General features: G+C 49.3%; 1 protein-coding gene across 1 annotated transcript in view; it reads left to right on the top strand.

The window, feature by feature from the left end:
• Positions 1 to 19,791, top strand: part of TSPOAP1 (TSPO associated protein 1) — a 67,660-nt gene that overhangs the window by 24,608 nt on the left and 23,261 nt on the right. Inside the window, 15 exon segments of the mRNA XM_054085267.1 lie at positions 260 to 289; positions 292 to 345; positions 2,131 to 2,220; positions 3,497 to 3,553; positions 3,555 to 3,599; positions 3,601 to 3,621; positions 4,007 to 4,114; positions 4,454 to 4,504; positions 9,158 to 9,341; positions 9,640 to 9,860; positions 11,324 to 11,433; positions 12,905 to 13,014; positions 14,412 to 15,227; positions 15,739 to 15,890; positions 17,545 to 18,138. Of these exon segments, the coding sequence (XP_053941242.1) occupies positions 260 to 289; positions 292 to 345; positions 2,131 to 2,220; positions 3,497 to 3,553; positions 3,555 to 3,599; positions 3,601 to 3,621; positions 4,007 to 4,114; positions 4,454 to 4,504; positions 9,158 to 9,341; positions 9,640 to 9,860; positions 11,324 to 11,433; positions 12,905 to 13,014; positions 14,412 to 15,227; positions 15,739 to 15,890; positions 17,545 to 18,138 (2,643 nt within the window).

Below are 19,791 nucleotides of genomic sequence, written 5' to 3'. Positions count from 1 at the left end.
CTGTTTCCAGATAATGAAAGTCTTGGGGAAGAGAGGAATAAAAGTCTCTCTTGAGAAGTGTTTTTGGTTTGCTGCCTTTTACAGAAACCAAAGAGGATTCCTTTTTTTTTTTTTTTGTATTGCTTATGTTTGTCACATTGAGATCTTCTCAACAAAATAAAATAGTGAATGCTGAATTGGGTCTGAGAAGCGGGACTTGAATTTCTTCTGCTTTGTAAGGCTGTGGGCTTGCTCCTCTACTTACACTTGTTTCGTGCAGGAATTTGAACTCAAGAAAAAGCGCAAAAAAATGTGAAAAACCTTGAGCATGAAGTGAGGAAAAAGCATAAAAGATGCAAAGAACTGGTAAGTGTTCTCGTTGCCTGCTGCTGTGCATGTACTGGGGGAGCTAGGCTGCTGCGTGCCTCTCTTGGCTTCTCTTTGGTTTATCTTTGTAATGAATTTGCAGTCTTTCTCTTAATTGAACAGTCACAAATTTGAGGCTCCAGCCCTTGAGGCTGGAATCGTTCATGTAGTTTTTCAGCTGGCTGTGAGTAGAATGTAGCTGCATAAATCACTGGATGAAACTCCGTGGCCTTTGCTGGTCTGAGATACACTTATAATTGTCACACTCACTCTGGATAAGTATAGAAAGATTTCTTCTTCTTGGGATGGCAGTCACACAACCTTCCCTCTGTTTGGTTTCACGGAGGTTTTGGAGGTCCTGTCACAGCATCTGGATTTCTCCCTTCTGTTTGTGCTTTGCTGAGCAGCACCAGTGGCATTAGTGACTCTGACAGTGTATGAATTCTCCCAGGGCTGCTTCCCTGCTGAACAGATGTGTTATGCTCCTCCCCAGCTTTCCTGGAGCCCTTTTCAATACTGGAAAGCTGTTCTGAGGTCTCCCCACAGCCTTCTCTTCTCCAGGATGAACAACCCAACTCTCTCAGCCTGGCCTGGTAGCAGAGGAGGCCCTCCAGCCCTCAGATCATCTATGTGGCCCTTCTTCAGCTCAGTTCTATTGCACAGCTCCACGTTGTGTGCATTTCACAATACAGAGTGCAGCCTCATTGTCAAGGTTAGAATTGGGTGTTTAAGAAATAAATTGGTCGTTTCACTGTAGCTTTTCCAGGACAAAGGGGACCAACTCACCTTGAAATATTGGGGCTAAGACTCTGTGCACACAGGGAGTTGGCTCTAGGGAGAGCCAGAAAATATTTCACTGAATCATAGAGTCATAGAATCATAGAATTGTTTGGTTGGAAAAGACTTTTGAGATCATCAAGTCCAACTGTACCTGTAAACCATCCCTGAGCACCTCATTCATCTGTCTTTTAAACCCCTCCAGGGACGGGGGACTCCACCACTGCCTGGACAGCCTCTGCCGGTGCCTGTGAACCCTTCTGGGAAGAAATTTTCCCCAGTATCCATCTAAACATCCCCTGGTGCAACTTGAGGCTGTTTCCTCCTGTCCTATCGCTTGTTACTTGGGAGAAAAGATCAGCACCTTCCTTTCCGCAGTTGTAGACGGTGATGAGGTCTTCCCTCAGCCACCTTTTCTCCAGGCTAAACATTCCAGTTCCTCAGCCACCTCTTATAAGGTTGATGAGGATTTGATGGTCCATAAAAACACTGGAATATGTGTCTGTGGGTCATATGTGACAATGAAGCTATTGAATTCCTCTAATGGTGTACAAGTTACTGCAGGTGGACTGAACCTGACAGACTCAGTCAGCGTCCTCTCCGCATGTCCATGGCCTCCTGCCTGCTCAGACCCTGTTCTCTTAAGTAGAGTGATAGGTGTCTCACGTTGCTTTCTTAGCTTCAGAATGAATCCTGGTTTTTAGACTAGAGTTTAAAACTTCTGGACAGCAGCATATAAATAATGTGACACTGGAGCTGGGAATCGGACAAGGAAATGTTTTGGTCATTCTGGGCTTTAAGGGCTATGTAATTAGGAGAAGAAACATAAGAGAGTCAGCTGGCATAAGGCTGGTATCTTCTTGAGTGCTGTTGCCTTCTCTTCCCTCGAGCAGCATCCCATCAGCATCCTGCACCATCAGGCAATGGGAGCAGTGGAGCTGCGCAGCAGAATAATCTGGGGGTTCGTCTGAGGGCTTTGGTGTGGTAACGGTTGTTATTTCTGGACAGGAGATCCAGCTGCAGGAGGTACAAAGTGAAAATGCACGGCTCTCCGAAGAGAACTTGCAGCTGAATGAGAAGGCTGGATGGGCAGGACAGGTAAAAGGCAGCGTCTTTGTCAGACAGAGCATTAGCTCCTCTCAAAGCTTGCTGAGAAGAACTTGCTAGCATGCTGGGGTTTCAGGTTGTGTGCCTGTCTGTGGACCTTCCTGTCCTGTGCACCCACAAGTGTCCTGTAAGCAGAGCAGGCTCACTGTCCTCTTTTTATGACAGAGTATCCCAAGACTTCAGCGAGCTGATTTGTCCTTACTTCAGTCCATACTTGGATTACCCGTGGTAACTTGTTAATGAGTTGGTAACCAAAGGCAGGCAGGAGTTGATGGGGACAGCAGCACGCTGGGCAGAGGGATAGCAGAGCAGAACCCATTGCTGCAAGCAATGCAATGTGTGTCAAAAGTCCTCAGGCAACTCTGACATTGTTTTTGTCATCCTCAAAGAGGGGTTTTGGTGGCTGATGATGGGGCAGGGCAGAAAGCGCCCTCTCCGCCCCACAGTTCAGAGCTGCCCTTTGCCGAATGGACACCCCAAAAGCTTCAGGTGCTGGGAGAAAGGCAGGATATTCATGGCATTGTTCAGTTTGCAGAGCAGATTTCAGGGGAGGGTGGCTGCGCCTTGGGTGATTGGGTTCTAGGAACATGTTGTAGGTGTCAGTGGTGGAGGAGTTGGTACTCCACTGAAGATCCTCCATGAGTTTCTTCCCAGCTTCTCTGGACAAATGCAATGCACAAGAGTTAGGAAGCCACTTACTTGTCTGTCCCGTGTGTCAGTCATCAAGTTTTCACCAAACATAAGACTTCCCCACACATTTGATAACTGTTGCTAAGTGGGAGTGTTTGTTTCACTTGATTATCTGCACTGTTAATAGTCACCAAGTCACAGTGCACTCCAGAACCAAAAACAGATTGCTGGAATGTCCCATTGCAACAGGCTGCCGGGGTCTGTCTGTACTGCTCTGTGTTTAATCCTACCACCTGGGATGAAAAGAGCTTGCAGACCTTTGTGGCCTTTTTGTATCTCTCCAGGCTGTAGCCTGTTTATCCCGATCCCTTCATTCCTGCAGAAGGAAAGCAGAGCCAAGTCCCGTAGGAGAAGCAGTGCAGGTAAAGTGTCCAGGCACATTGTAGGTTGATACAAAACTATGTGTGTTTGTTTTGAGTGGAAGCCAGAGGGAGAAAGAAGTTCATGAATTTTGGGGTCATTCCAGGTAGAAAGCAGGTTTGCAAAACAGCCCGTTGAGATACAGGAGTAGTCGTCTGTTATTTGTACAAGAAATACCTACAGTTACTTGTGCTAATTGCAGATCCTCTCTCTTCAGGTTGAATCTGAGAATGCTGACCTGAAATTGCAGGTTGTTTTGGTTACTAAGGAACGGGGATTCAGTAATTCAGACGAATCAAGGACTCCAAACCAAGCTGGAGAAATCTAGAGCAGGTGCTGAAGGTCAGTAGGGCCTACGTTGCTGAAGGACTGTCCAGACACTCAGTGCTTGCTTTCGGATGGCACATATTGTCTCTTTGCTTTTTTTTTGTCCGCTCTTTTGTCTCTGTGCTTCTGTTGGGAATTCTGCTTTCTGCAGGATCCTGGAACATGGCCTTCCAAAGTGGGCAGAAAGGCTGCTGCAGGGATTGGGGTGGGAGGGGAAATAAGGCAGTCTCACTGGTTTAGAGTTGTCTTTGCCTGTGTTGCCTGGGCTGTGGTAAGAGCTTCTGCTTCCTCCTCTGTTTGATGCCGCCATGAAGCAGAGGCCATGTCTTCATGGCCCGTAATGGCTCCCAGGGCAGTGTTCAGTGATGTCACCCTCAGCTGTCTGTGTCTTCTTCCGCAGCACATGAGAAATGTGGCTGAGCGAAGGCAGCAGCTGGAGGTTGAGCACAAGGAAGCGGCTGCTTAGTCCTTCAGGAAGAAGCAAGAGGAAGTCAGACGGCTGCAGCAGGTATGCAGCATGGGAGAGGATGGACGCTTTACTCTCTGAATCCGGGAAAGTGGCGGGGCCTTGTTTCCTTGGAATGCGGTGCACATAAGAGTCATGTGTGAGTTTACAGGATAAAGTAAACCAGGGAAGAGTGTCTGTGTCTGGGCAAGCTCTGGTACCTGGGCAAAGTGAAGGGCTTTTCTCATGGATGGCAGGTCTGAACTCAAGGTGCTGTCTGTCCAAAGGCCAAAGTTAGTCTGTACGGCGTTTTAAATCTCTAACAGTGTATCAAGGTGGTGATGACAGTAGAAGGGAACTTCGGGAGGCTTCTTTCTTATTCCATTTCTTATTCCTTCCTAGGCACAGGCAGAGGCAAAAAGAGAACATGAAGGAGCAGTACAGCTTCTAGAGGTAAGCAGAAGAGAATGATGGATCAGTGGCTGCAGATTTGGTATCTTTTGTTCTTGATGTCAGCTTTCTTGATGGCCTGAGTATTGTTGGCTCTTGAGCAAAATGCATTGGCATCTTGATGGGACACAACACGTTGCTGCTTTGAACAGGTATTGGTTGTGCTGGCAGAGTAGTCTTTGCGGTCAAAGTGTCTGGGTATCAATCCTGGCCTGCTCAGTCCTCAGGCAGGTTACTTCATTCAGAGTGTGCCCAGCAGCTCTTTCAGGGATGCATTAAGTGACCAACCTCAAATTGGCCTGCTCCATTTTCCAGGGTCTTCCAGGGAGGAACAATACTTGTGTCCATGTGATTTGGAATTTCTTTTGTATGTGCTCTATGCTTTTTATTAGGGGCAAAAAAAAGGAGCAGTGTGACCTTTGCCTGAGCATGACAAGTGCTGCAGTTTGTGGAAGGTCCTGTTTGCTGGGCTGGGGTTGGCTATGTGAGATCTCAGGGATCCATACAGAACAGGCTTTGCTGTGGTGGCAAACAGCTTATTGGTGCAGCCTAGTGGATGTGCCGAGAGCACTGTTTCGAGTTTGATTTGCATTATCTCAGGATGACTTTGGAGAGAACCCTTGGCTGTGGGTTCCTGGATGCCCTGCAAAGTCAAAGTCCCAAACCCCAGAACTGGACATGGTGATACAGTGGTGGAAAGTTGGGTGAGGTGTGAATGGCAAGGGGGCAGCTGCTGCTCGCTCAGTCCACTGACATTTTCTGAAGTACAAATCATCTGCGACCCAACAGAATGTGTTGCTTGTTCAACACCGAACAGCAAGACCTGTCCGTAGTGGTGACACACAGTCAGAGACAGCAGCGTCACCACCTGTGCGCGCTGCAATGCAGCACCTCTGTGGCTGCTGGGAGCCCAGGAGAGCTGAGTGAGATGATGAGGAGATGGAGGATGTAGATGGACTCCTTGATGGAGGAGATTGCTCCCTGGCTGCAAATAGCATCCTCTTTGAAGGGAGTCTGGCCTGTATCTAAACTGGAGAGCCCAGGACTGCTGGGCTCCTACTGAATGGGACTGAAATTGCTGCAGACTGGGTGAATATCATGTGGAAGTGACATTTTGTATCTGGGGCTTCTCCTCTTGGCTGCAGAGACGGGGTCAGAGCTGATGTGGGTGCTGCTCTTGCATCAGTCAGACCTGCCATCTGCTCCTCCAGTTCCACAACTGAGACAGCACTGGGGTGAGCAGAGGTACGGGATGGGTTTCTGTGTGTGGAGGCACCATGGGCAGAAGGACTGTCTCTGCTCAGGATGGAGTGCTGGAGGGGTTTGATCATGGAAGGAAGTTCTGTAGCAATTCTCCTTGATGCCTACACTCTTTGGTCTCCGACCCAGGAAAGTGTCCATTCAATTGATTTTATGGGGGTTGCAGTGTGCTGGGAAAAGAAGACTTAAAATTTAGCACTGACTCTCACTGCACATTGAGGTTTGAGGCCTCAAACAGTGCCTGGTTACCTTATTCATGCATTTGGGATTGGGGGTTCAGCTTTGGCTTAGAAAGCAGATACTTGTGAGAATGAGGTGGGAATCTCAGCATGGAGCTAGGCAGACCCCTGTGAGTCAGCAAGAAAACAATTGCGTTCAAAGGGAGGGTTGGGCTCTCTTTGGTGGATTGTTGAGTCTCTAACTGCTCTAACTGCTGACTTGGTTTCGTGTCTCTCTTTGCTTTTCTACGTGCTGCCAGAGTACTTGGATTGCATGCAGGTACTTCTATGATCCTGGTCAGCCAGGACATTTCTCTCTTTGTCCTGACTTTGGCAGGTCACTTGATATTCTTGTTTTACCATGTGCCCTGAAAAGGACTGCAAGAGTGTCCCACCAAGAAACAAATGCCATTAAAGGAGCTGCCGCTGGTTGGTTTGATGGAGCAGCTGCTTTTCTGTTGAAATGCTTTGCTTTCTCCACCAACCAGATTAGAAGCTTTACTTTTTTGGCATTCCAGCTTTTTTAATTTGCCCAGCTGTGCACCTTCTCCCTGCCTCACGTACATCTGAAGGACTTCTAGGAACTCCTTGTAGTCCAGGGGTGAACATTTTCTTCAAAACCCAAAAGCAGTGGAAAGTGCCAGGAGAAAAGATCCTGTTGGCTTTGTAATTGGCCTGGCATGGGGGAAGCAGAGGTTGTGGGTAATGGTTTTCATGGAAGAGGTGGAACCTAACAGAGTTCTGGTCTCAGAGCCGTGCTGCTGGCCTGGTCTAACTGATTTGCAAAGAAGGCTGGTACAGGGTTTGTAGCTGACAGAAAATGCTTTCAACAGGTGCTTTTCAGACTGCAAAGACCCGTGAGAAAATCTCACGAGTAACAGGAGATGAACTGACAGGTGATCTTGCACGGACATGGAGGAGAGCAGCCGTGACCAAACCTGCATGGCAACAGGCTCGGAATGAGCTGTTGTAGCAGGAAAAAGACAATAGTGAGGTAGGGTGGGTTTTTAAGATGTTAGCCTAATTCACAAGTCTGGTCAAAAGGAAAAGCACAGCTTCGGGATTTTTTAGGAAAGGGATTGGGAGCCACACAAGGATGTTTCTCAGGTATGCATGCATCGTGTAGAACCAGCACCCACGTTGGGGTGGAGTTATGGATCCTTTAATCCCTTCGGTGCAGCCCTGCTATTAGGCATGAGTTGGACTGACTGCAGAGTTCCCTACTATGCAGAGTTGTGTTTCTCTGATCTCTAGAACATGCATCAGAAGATACAGAGAGAGGTGTCAAGAGGCATTCTGGATGGGAATGTCATGTGTAGGAGAAGCACAACAGAGCAGCCAAGAAGGAAAGTGTCTAGACAACACAGCTGAGCTGGTTGTGGTTGAGTCTAGCTTGGTGTGGAAACTCAGAGTAAGGTCCCGAACTCTGGTGGTTAAAGCGATCCCACCAAGCTCTGCTCCCTGCTCTTGCAGCCTCTTCTGGTGACCATGCTCCTTAGTCTCCATTGGTGTGGGACTCCTCTTTTTACTCTTTCGGGTTGGGTGTAGCCACTATGGGCTCTCCTCTGTGTCTGGGGCTTGGTTCCTGCTGGTTCCCTGATGCTCCTGGCCATGTCCGTAGGCTCCTCTTCCTTGTCTCCCTGCTTCCTAGTGCTGCCCTAGACACTGCTGCTTGCCCAGCTGTGCGTGAACCTCTGTGAGCCCACTAGGAGTGTGCGTTGTGTGTGACATGGTGGCAAGACTTAAGGGACATTTGTATGTTGGGTTGAATAGCACAAGATCCAAAAGACACCTGAAAAATTGGATATCTTGGAATTAAACTGTGGATGAGCCAGGCTATCGGCTTGGCCATCAGTAGAAGTGGATTCAACTGTGATTAACAAACGTACAGAAGCAAGGTAATATTGTGATGCTGTTCAACACAATGTCCAGATGCATCTGCTGGCTCAGATCTCCAGACAAGACAGGAAAATCGGCTCTGGTCCTGCAGTTACTCTGTGTCTGTCTCTTGGCATAGGCTGTGTCCCGAGGTGGGATCAGGGACAGATGTTGGGCCCAAGGAAGCCTTGCCTCAACCCAGTGCAGTGCTTTTACTGGTGGTGGTTTCTTCTCTCTGTTAAGATATGATGCACAAGAGGAGAATAATTGATGTGAAAAGTCTTACCTGTAAGCAAACTTGAACCCTTACAGTTACAGAGGAATCTGATACAACATGACCTGGTGAACAGGGAGGGGGCTCTGAGCAAGCAGAGGATGCAGATGTTTCTGGAAGTTGCTGGTGGCATCTGCTAAACTCTTTCCACTCAGAGACAGTTATTTCATGGCAGGCTTCAGAGGCTTACCTTCCAGACCGAGAGCTCCAGTGTAGCTGGGGCGAATGTGGGCGTGTGCAGGGGCAGCCAGGACTCAGCAGTGTTTTGGTTCCAGACGTGTAGGAAGGGAGTGCTAGAAAATACAGGCAGATGGTTCTCTAGTAAGAATGTGTCTTTTCCATAGCATTTCCCAAAGGCTCCCCGCATCTCGTCTTGCTGCGATGCTGCAGGCTTGTACTCGGCATGGAACAAGTCACCCCTGTTGAACCTGGTGGCAAAGCACATGGGCTGCCTGCGTCCAGGAATGGTTCTGGGTACAGGGCAGGGTGCTGCCACTCTCTACCCTTCCCAGTGCCTGGAGGAGCCAAGGCCTGGAGGGACAAGTGGGGCCCTGAGTGGTGGGATAAGGTCTTGAGAGCTTGGTGGAGCCTCTGAAGTGGTGGATGAGACAGAGCATTGGGAGAGTAATTCCTTTTGGAGACACAATTTTAATTCTCCAGTAAATATGCAAACCCTTTCTGATCTTTTTCTTTTCAAGACTTTTTAATCTTTGAGCTCATCTGGCCTTGTACAGGGCTTGGGTAGGAGATCAATGTTCAAACCAGACATTTCAGGGGTGATTGCTAATGGAGCTTGCAGTCTGTCATCTTAGACCCCGTAGATCATGGGTCTCAGGTTTGCAAAGGTGCTGTAGGAGAACTGAGTAGAACCGGTGGAGCTGCCAGTTCTCATTGACCATTCCTGGCACACCTTGAGAGTCTTGGAGTCTGAGATGCACTGAATGGATGCAGCAAAGGCTGTTTGGAGCCTCATTCACTGTTGGTTTTTATATGGATTTGCGTCTCATCTTGTGTCTGTCCTGTCAGGCCCGAGTGAAAGATCTGGAAGACCAGTGTCGCAGTCAAACAGAGCAGTTCAGCCTCCTGTCTCAGGAACTCCAACAATTCCGGCTTCAAACAGGAAAAATCGACCTTCTCACCTCCACGCTGGTGACTTCGGAGCTTCCTCTTGCTCTGTGCAGCTCTACCCCACAGCCCCATTGGGAGAAAGGTAATTGCTGGAGATGCTTCCGAGTGTGTTTACAAATGAGTTATTTGTGTGCATGGAAAGGTGTAAAGGAAATAATGGAAATATTTAGTTAACTTGTGGGACCTCTGTCTCTCTCTCTTCTAAATACCTTTGGTCCATTTTGTAGTTGTCAAGAGAACCTGGCATTTCTCTGCCCAAAGAGAACCTAGGGTGTCCAGTCTGGAAATGAGTCATGTTTTAGAGACTGGAGCTGCTCTAACGGGTGTTTGCTCACTGCTGGTCTCCTGCCCGTGGCTAAAGACGGATCATTTTATTGCAGAATCACCGGTTCCTGGATTGCTCACTCGCCCAAGCGCAAAGAAGGCTCATAATGAAGAGGCTGATGAGCTGGAGCCCTCCCAGCGGGCGCCTGATGCCACTGCTGGCTCCCCAGTTGCTGCTCCCAGTTCTCACAAACACGCCAAGAAAGCAGAATCTCAGTCAAGCTCTTCAAAATCAGAATCCATGCAGAATAGTCCAAAATCCTGCCCGACTCCAGAGGTCAGTGTGGGAATCCCCTCCATGGCCCGTGCTTTCTACGCACAAGGGAATAAGTGCTTTGCTGAGAGCACCAGTAGTGTTGTGCTGCTTCCCTCCTGGCTGCCCAAAGGAAATGGGGAAAAATGAGGAAAGCTGTAGCAAAACATGGAAAAGGCCTTGTTCGCTCATGTCTGTGACGCTGATTTCAACACATCACTGCACGCCGGGAGGGGAAGGACTGGCGAGACAGAGTACTGGGAGCTTGGAAGGGGAATGAGGTGGGCAGGGCATTGGTGCAAAGCTCTTGCTAAGCTTCCTCCTAACACCTCAGCTGCTGTTAACACACACAGAGGCTACAAACTGTTCTTATTAGCCTGCTGAGGAGCTGTGTCCAGGCTGGCTTTGGCCTTGAGCTGTGGATAAGAGGCTCAAACTTCTTTGCCTGGTGATCGAGCCCCTCATCCACAGCTCAAGGTGTTAAAATTTCATTTGGCAAATGAAACTTTTGTGGTGTGGGAGGCAGCGTTTGCTCTTTGGCTCCACTGATGAGTGGATCTTGACCAGGGAGTGCAGGGATGGGGTGAGGGGAATTGTTTTGAGCTGGAAGAGGGGAAATTGAGATGAGATCTTAGGGAGAAATGTTTTGCTGTGAGGGTGGGGAGATCCTGGTCCAGATTGCCCAGAGAAGTGGTGGCTGCCTCATCCCTGGAGGGGTTCAAGGCCAGGTTGGGTGGGGCCGATCACTAGAAACCCATGGGCTGCATCAGGGAGAGGAGAGTTTCATGCTTGCCCCATCTCTTGTGTCCTTTCCTTCTGCCTATGCTGCTGGCTGTTAGCAGGGCTGCCTGTGAAGACCAGATAGGGTTTTGATTGGGACTGGTCAGGCCTTCTGGTGTTCTGGAAGTACAAAACCGTTCCTTTGAAGTATTTACAGATGCTGGAGGGGAACTGCCTGAACAAAAGCACTTGGAGACTTGGAGCCATCGATAGAGCTGTGAGGTCTCCTTGTGCAGGTTGCTGTTTGGGTTGCACACAGACAACCACCATTTAGAGGGAGAAAGAAGTGAATGTGCTGAATTATGGTGATTTAGGGTGGAAGGAAGCTCCAGATGCTCTAGTCCAATCTCCTGCTCCAGTGGGATTGTCACCAATACTGGATCAGTGTGGCCCTGGCTTTGCTTAGCTGAAGGTCGAAGTTCTTCAAGAATCGAGACCCCTACCTCACAGGAAACTGTCCCACGGCTGCATCACCCACCTGGGCAAGGAGTTTTGCCTGATGTCTGACTTAGAACCTCTGAAACTCCAACTCAGAGCTGTTGCCTCGTATTACTGCTTCTTGATTTTAAAAGTCATTCTTCCAGCTAGTTCTTAGCGGAGTGGCCAGGGTGATGTCACACATGAGCTTAGAGGACTTGTTCAATGGTGTTTGAAGCCTTTGGCTATGATTTGGGATGTATCATGTCCTTCATTTTCAATGTTTTTAGGTGGACACTGCGAGTGAAATGGAAGAACTGGATGCTGACAGCATCTCTCTAATGCCAGAGCCAGGCAGTCAAGGCCCAGCGAAGCTCCAGGTGTTCTTGGCTCGATACAGGTACTGGGTCACTTCTTGTGGTTGGTGGGGTTGGACAGGTTATCTCCTTGTTGCCTACTTTACACTCTTCTCTAGAGCTGGAGCACCTCCCATCTGAGGCCAGGCTGACAGGATTGGGGTTGTTCAGCCTGGAGAAGAGAAGGTTCCAGGGAGACCTTAGATTGGAACTGGATGGGCCTTGAGGTGCCTTCCAACCCAAACCATTCCACAACTCTATGATTCGTATCAGAGTCTTGGGCCCATGAGGTCTCACTGCACTCACAGAGAGGAGAACATTGCTTTAGCACATTGAAATCCCTTCTAAAGACTAAAAGAGCAAGGATTAGCAGTCAGTGCTTGCAAAGAGAACGGGTGTTTCTAAGGGGTTTCCCTGTGCTGGGCTGTCGGATTCACTCCAGGATCAGAGTCTAGAACTGTATAACTTCCAAATCCTATCACCAACATTTTCATCATCGTTACACTTGTGGAGGTTTTGGGCTGCCATTTAAAATGCAGGGTTGTGGCACTGACAGTTGTGTGGTTTGGGTCCTGAGGGTTGGATAATAAGGAAGAAAAAGGCTAGAAACTTTTTCTTCAGCCCTGTAACTTTCTTCTTGCACAAATCTGCCCCTTTGGGTTTTAACCAAGAGAATCCTGTGATCCTGTCCTGTGCTTGTCCATGGTGTTCATATGGCTGAAAAAGTGGACCTGAAATGAGTGGGAGATTTTTGGATGCTTTGGGTTTTTTGGGGTGTTTTTCTGAAACTATTAAACGTGGCAATGTTGAGAGCTGTCTGCATAAACTTGTTCAAAGTGTGGGTGGATTTAAGGGTGTCTGTTTTAGAATGCAGAGCCCCACAGCTCATCTCCTCGCTGCACTCAAACCCAGCAGGCACTCAGGGAATTCAGAGCTTGTTTAGACACTTTGTTGAGTCGCTCTGATCTGTTCCTTCCGATGTGACAGACATCTGTTCTGCTCCTGGGAAAACTATCCCTAGCCGCTGTTTGAACACAGAGCAATATGTTAGGAGTATTCCTTGACCATAATCCAGAGCCTTGACCTTCGCAGAATTTGCTGCTTGCAAATAGCGGGGGCAGTCCCAGAGAACTGTAAACTGATCATGGAATCATGGAGTGGTTTGAGTTGGAAGGGACCTCAAAGCCCATCCAATTCCACCCCCTGCCACAGGCAGGGACACCTCGCAATGGATCACAGTGTTCCAAGCCCTATCCAGCCTGGCCTTGAACACTTCCAGGGATGGGGCAGCCACCACTGCTCGGGGCAACCTGGGCCAGGGCCTCCCCACCGTCACTGTGAAGAATTTCTTCGCAATGCCTGGTTAAATCTTCCCCCTTCCAATTTAAAGCCGTTCCCCCTTGTCGTGTCACTACAGGGCCTTATAGAAGGTCCCTCCCATGGAACATCACTTCTCGAATGTGTTGCTGTGAACGTTCCTACACAAATTAAGTCTTTATATTGGTAAAATTTCAGCTACAATCCTTTTGATGGACCTAATGAGAACCCAGAGGCAGAGCTTCCGCTGACTGCTGGAGAGTATATTTACATCTATGGAGACATGGATGAAGATGGCTTCTTTGAAGGTATGTTTCTGGTTTCGTAGAACAAAATGTGCCCCAAGTGCTGCGGAGAGTTGAACTTTAGAGACGAATTTAGTGACCCGTGTAACCTCAAAAGAAAGGATTTCTGCCTAAAGTTAGTTTGTTAGAAAGAAGAGCAGATTCTGTTGGAAAAGGGTTTATTTACGCTATGATTAATTCCAGTCTAAAACATTAAATCCTGCTCTAATGATTTCAGTGGGAATTTTGCCACTGCTTTCAGCAGAGCTCCAGGTTTCATCCCCATATGTTTCCTTTCCAGCTCTGGAGAGGAACGTGTTCAGCCCTGAGCACCTGCAGATGGCCTGTTTCCCTCTTCCCAGTGATGCCCAGTGAGGCAGAGGCCGTAGGCAGTCGATGGGCTCAATTCCCTCTTGCTCTTTTGGCAGAGCAGGCATGAATAGAGCAGCCCAAACTGCAATTGTTGTCCTGTTTGTTGTTGTACAGTGTGTTTTTTCTCTTGGCATCTTTAATCCTGGTTGCCTGAAGGGCAGATGGCATTGAAACCAAGAACTGTAAATCTGTCACGGAGTCCCTTTGTGGAGCTGGGTTACTAAATGGGATGAAGGGTCTTGATTTACTGAGGTGCTTTGCAAAAGCTGAGGCAAATGCATGTTGTGTTGCACTGCTTGCTCGCTGTTCTGGCTCGCTCGCTCTTTCTATTTCCAAGCTTCTCATGTATTTATTTATTTATTTGTTTGCGTGTTTATTGTTTAAAGAATAAAAGGGTTATTCTTTACTAATGTTTTCTGCTTTCGCTGATTTCAGTTGAATTGCTGTAGGTAGTGTCTGAAAGGGGAAAGCGAGTGCAATCCCCACGCACTGCTCGCGTGGCTGGGATTTGATGGTTCTTGCTGTGGTTTCAGCCATCCCTGGGGGCCCTTCGGGGACATTTTCATTCCAGAAACTAGGAGAACAAAGGAGGGAACTAAAAAGAAGGCCAGAGCTGGATACAGAGCTGGAAAGATGGACTTTCTTGAGGAAGTACTACAACCCCCAAACCTGTATGGCGGGGAGAAGACCTAAAATCATCCATCTGCATAGTTTGGGAAGGCTAGAAAGAAACCCTTAAGTTAGCAAGAAATCTGTTATGAGGAACAATAGGATAATGAAGAAGGAAAAACCCTTAAGCTAATTACACCAAACAGCTTTCTAGTGAGTTGGCTCTGGAACACGGAGCAGTGAGCCTTCTCACTGTGGCCGGGGCAGCCTTAGGAACTGCAGGAAGCTTTGCTGGGAGTAACCTCCCAGAAGTGGTTTTCCCATTCGCTGTCTGCAGTGTGGCTGTGACCTAATGTAGATGCTGTCGCATGGTCTTCCCGCACAGGCTGGAAGGCTGATTGGTAGGTGCAGTGGTAACAGGTTTCCTGTTTTTCGTTTAGGGGAGCTGATGGATGGCCGGCGAGGGCTGGTCCCCTCCAATTTTGTTGAGCGAATTTCAGATGATGACCTCATGACGTTTCTGCCTTCGGAGCTGAATGATCTCACCCATAGTTCATACCAGGAGAAAAGTTTGGTCAGTGCAAGCACCAGCAGTGGGGATAAGAGTGATTTCTCCATTGAAGAGAGTAGCATCAGCCCATTGGCCAGTAGAGCAGAAGGAGACCAGGAGGAACCTGTTAGTCACACAGCAGTGCCTTACCCAAGAAAACTGACTTTGATCAAGCAGCTGGCCAGAAGCGTGGTTGTAGGCTGGGAACCACCCCTTTTGCCAGCTGGCAGCCCAGACATACAAAGTTACAACATCTACGTGGATGAAGAACTACGTCAAAACGTGAAGAGTGGCTTGCAGACCAAAGCAGTGATTGAAAAGCTGGACTTGAAGACAAAGGCTTACCGGGTGTCTGTGCAGAGCGTGACAGAGCGAGGCAGTTCTGATAAACTGCGGTGCACTTTCTTTGTGGGGCAATACCTTTGTGGGGCACCAACTATGCTGAAAGTCCGAAGCGTCACTGCCACATCAGCAGAGGTCATGTGGCTTCCCTGCAACAGCAACTACAATCATGCGGTGTATCTCAATGGGGAGGAGTGTGACGTAACAAAACCGGGGGTCTACTGGTACATCTTCCGCAACCTACAGCCGAGCACTCAGTACGTTGCCAAGCTGGAGGCCCGGCCCTTGCAGACACCTTGGGAAGAGGTCCCAGAGAGGCAGGAGCAGAACTCGGCTGTGATTCACTTCACTACCCCTCTAGCAGGTATCAGAGCAGCCATGCTCGTTGCCGCAGGGCATGGAGTGCTTGGAGCAGTGCGCTCTGCCATTATGTGGCTGTGAAGCCTTGAGGCAAAGGGAAGCAAGGTTTATTGAGGTCCCCAAGCCTGAGATGCTGTCCTGTTCTGTCTTAATGTTTTTCTTCCTTTATTTTACAAATTTATTCTCTCTTTTATTTTCATTTGCTGTGGGGTGACGTCCCCTTTTGCTGGTTTGAGCAGCATGCCTCTCGGGGCATGGAGGATCTGGTTTGCCATGACCTTGCTGCATCTTGGCCTCAGCTACTTTTGCAAAGTTCTCTTTTTTGTGCATTAAAGCTTTCGGAGAACAAGAGCACCTGATTTTCTCTGTCTACCATTTCCCAAGACTGCCTGGCTACTCTAGTACGGCTCTGCAGGGGCGAGTCTGGCGCGAAAGTTCTCACTTTGGTTCTAAGCAGGATTTAGTTTAGCTTTTAGTGAGGTAAACAAGAGGAAAATCTCTTTGGTCTCTTGCAGGCACACCTGATGCTCCTTTGGATGTCCAGGTAGAAGCTGGTCCCTCACCAGGTATCCTTGTGATCAGCTGGTTACCTGTCACCATCGATGCTGAAGGATCTTCCAATGGGGTCCGGGTCACTGGTTATGCTGTGTATGCAGATGGACAGAAGGTATCATGCTGGTGCTGTGCGAGGCTGGCGGCTGTGTGGATGGGTGGCTGGAGGCTGGGACAGGGGTAGACAGCAACTTCAGAGCCCCAAGGCCTGCAGAAGCAGCCTGTGATGACCGTACCCTTCAGCCCTAAAGTGTGATGAACATTAACACCACTGAGATGCTCCTGTGACCTGGCCAGGGATGAGCAGAACGTGCTGTATTTGTCTGAGGTGAAGATAAAGCAAGACAAGGCCACAATCCAAAAGCAAGGAGACTTCGTTTTTTTTTTTTTTTTTTTTTTTTACCTGGATAGGACTTTTCTAATTAGCACATTGTTAGCGTGGTGGGGAGATGCCGCTCAGCTGCAGGCTTGTGACCTATGGCTGATCCTTACCAGGAGCCTTGCATCCAGTTCTGGAGTCCTTGGCATGGGAAAGACATGGAACTGTTCCAGTGGGTCCAGAGGAGCCCACAGAGATGAGCACCTCCCATACCAGGACAGCTGGGAGAGTTGGAGTTGTTCAGCCTGGAGAAGAAAAGGCTGTGAGGAGACCTTAGAGCATCTTCCAGTCCTGAAGGGGGATCTGGGAAAGCTGGGAAGGGGCTCTTGATTAGGGAGAGTAGGGATGGGATGAGGGGAGTACCCTCAGCCCCACAGTGTGAATGTTGGGGTTGTCCTGTGCAGGGACAGGAGTTGGACTCAATGATCCTTGTCGGTCCCTTCCAACTCAGGACATTCTATGATCCTCTGCTGTGAGGAGGCAATGACAGCCCTTGACCTGTAAAGGGAAAGGGCTTGGCTGTCTGTTTTGGCTGATGTACACCAAAAAAGAATTTCTTGGTGGAACTGAGCTGGGAGAGTGTCTGTGGCGGGATCCTTCCCTAGCGAAAGAGGACAATTGGTGTTAGCCTTCTGGGTTTCACCCGAGGCACTGACTTGATCTCTGGGGAAGCAGTGAGCTCCGTGAGCGATGAGTCCACTGGGCATGGACAGAAAGACATGCACAGCTTTGCCACTGTGTGGGGCTTGTCTCTGGACTGTGAGATCTGAGGTGTAGTTGTCCGGCCCTTTCTTAAGTTAGGACCAGGCAAAGGGAGGAGTGTACGAGTACGGGTGAAGAACCTTCAGCAATATTCTGGGTTCACAGTGGCCTTCTGCACTCATGGTGGCGTTGCACAAGAGAGACAAGGCACTGAAGGAGCACAGTGCCAGACAGAGGGATGCTGTGCCAGGTGATTGCTCCTTTATCATGGAATAGTTTGGGTTGGAAGGAGTCTTAAGGCTCATTTAGTTCCTACTCCCTGCCATGGGCAGGGACACCTCCACTGGATCATGGAAAGAGTTTTTCCTCTACAGAGGTCAAAAAAGGAGGAGTTTTGGAAGGTAGCTGAAAGAGGGGCCAAGAAAAAAAGGATGGCCTTTGAAAGCCTAGGGAACAAGGAGAGTTAAACCTGAAGCAGGAAGGAATACAACCTTATTTTATGGAATATCCATCTTCTCAGATGGTTCTGGTAACAATTTCTCTTTACTGTTCATTCTTCCCTGATGTTGTGCAGAAGGGTGGGGGTCCTGCACGCCTACTGTTATTAACTTTAGGTTTAGAAATTGTCATTCTCAGAAGGGCTGAGCTGTGCACAATATGTAATTGTTCCCTGATTTTTCATTTGCAGGCAATAGAAGTTACGTCTCCGACAGCTGGGAGCATTCTAGTGGATGTGTCCCAGCTTCAGATGTTCCAGGCGTGCCGGGAGGTTTCTGTGAGAACAATGTCTCTCTATGGAGAGTCAGTGGATTCAGTTCCAGCCCAGATTTCCTCAGTCTTGCTCCGAGCCTCTCACCGCTCTTCACCTTCAGGTTCTGCTGTTTCCACCACTTTTCCCTCTAGACTACCCCGCAGAGAAGCCAGGGGTTCTCTGCCTGCCTGCAGCCCACCCACACGCCAAACAGCGGCACCTCTCCTCCGACAACAACTTCCCTCTGATAACTCGGATGCCAAACTGACCGACCCCTCCTCCGGCCCTGAAGGCTCAGTGCCACCTTTGCCAGAGAAAGCCTCTTCACCTCCGCACCTCTCCTCTCCCAGTGCTTCCTTGGTGCAGGGTGTAGGCAGTTCCCCACAGGGATCGGATGTTGCACGAGCCAGGAAGAGCCTGGCTGTGCCTCCCCAGCCGGCTGGTGGCACAGCGCTCCCCCGGGACAGCACGGAGCCCAGCCCTGCGGTGGAAGCAGGACCACAAGGCCTGAGCGAGACGACAGCGGTGCAGGTAAGTGCTCACGTCTCCTGCTTGGTGCCATGTGTGCTGGGAAGGAGAACAGATCATTTCGGGGAAGGGAACCGAATGACACTGAGCGTCTTTGTGTGACACACTGTTACCCTTGGGCCCTCATCCAGTGCTTGGTAGACCAGGGAATTGTGGCTGCTGGTGTGCACCTGGAAGAACAGATGAAGCTCCCAGCTTATCGCATGGGTGCAAGCAGATCAGGAATCGTAGAATCATAGAAAGGTTTGAGTTAAAAGGGACCTTAAAGATCATCTAATTCCAACCCCCTTGCCATGGGCAGGGACACCTCCCATGTGTCCCAAGTCCCTCTGAGTTTTCTCGTAGCCCCCTTCAGGTACTGGAAGGTCACTATGAGATCTCCTCAGAGTCATCTCTTCTCCAGGCCAAACAACCCCAACTCTCTCAGCCTGTTCTCGTATGGGAGGTGCTCCAGCCCTCTGGTCATCCTTGTAGCCCTTTCTTGTAGGAATAGAGTCAGGAAAGCAGGAATTCATAGAATCATAGAATTACCAGGTTGGAAAGGACCCCCTGGATCATCGAGTCCAACCATTCCTAACACTCCCTTAAACCATGTCCCTAAGCACTTCATCAATCCGTTCCTCAAACACCTCCAGGGAAGGTGACTCGACCACATCCCTGGGCAGCCTCTGCCAGTGCCCGATGAATTTTTTTCTGATGTCCAGCCTGAACCTCCCCTGGCGGAGATTCAGGTAGGTTCTCTCCTTGTCCTGTCCTCTGTCACCTGGGAGAAGAGCCCAGCTCCCTCCTCTCCACAACCTCCTTTCAGGTAGTTGTAGAGAGCAATAAGGTCTCCCCTCAGCCTCCTCTTCTCCAGGATAAACAACCCCAGCTCTCTCAGCCGCTCCTCGTAAGACTTGTTCTCCAGCCCCTTACCAGCTTTGTTGCTCTTCTCTGGACACGCTCCAGAGCCTCAACATCCTTCTTGTGGTGAGGGGCCAGAACTGAACACGGTACTCAAGGTGCGGTCTCACCAGTTCCAAGTACAGAGGGAGAATAACCTCCCTGGTCCTGCTGGTCACACAGTTTCTGATCCAAGCCAAGATGCCATTGGCCTTCTTGGCCACCTGGGCACACTGCTGGCTCACGTTCAGTCGGCTGTCAAGCATTACCCCCAGGTCCTTCTCCTCCATGCAGCTCTCCAGCCACTCTTCCCCCAGTCTGTAGCACTGCATAGGGTTTTTGTGCCCCGATTCCTCAGAGGTTGAAGGTGAAAAGAATGTTCCCACTGATGACGATGTCATTGTTAGTCTGGCATCGCTGTGCGCTCTGACCTGAGCAATTTTCTCCAGTCCAGTGGGCTTGCTAGGTGCTCCAGCCCAACAGCACAGCAAGGGAGGCGTAAGTAGAGAAGAACAGGCAAAGCTGATATCATGCGTTTGGAATCCTGGAGGGTGGATGAGCACTTTCTGGAGTTTTTTAGGACACTGGTGAGAAGATATGAGAGCCCTGTAAGAGAACAGGTCAATGGTCTTTAAGATGCTTGCTCTGTGACAAGGGGGAAGTGGGTCCTGGTGGGAGCTGGTGAATTATATCCAGAAAAAAGATCTTTTTTCCATTCTGACCTTTGACATCGGGGACTCGGGGGAGTGTTTCAAACTCTCAGATTCAGCATGA

The sequence above is a fragment of the Cuculus canorus genome, chromosome 20 (genome assembly GCF_017976375.1).
Source record: "Cuculus canorus isolate bCucCan1 chromosome 20, bCucCan1.pri, whole genome shotgun sequence".
Taxonomy (NCBI): domain Eukaryota; kingdom Metazoa; phylum Chordata; class Aves; order Cuculiformes; family Cuculidae; genus Cuculus; species Cuculus canorus.
Note: the sequence above shows the minus strand (reverse complement) of the source record. Positions and strands in the feature narration are given on the sequence as shown.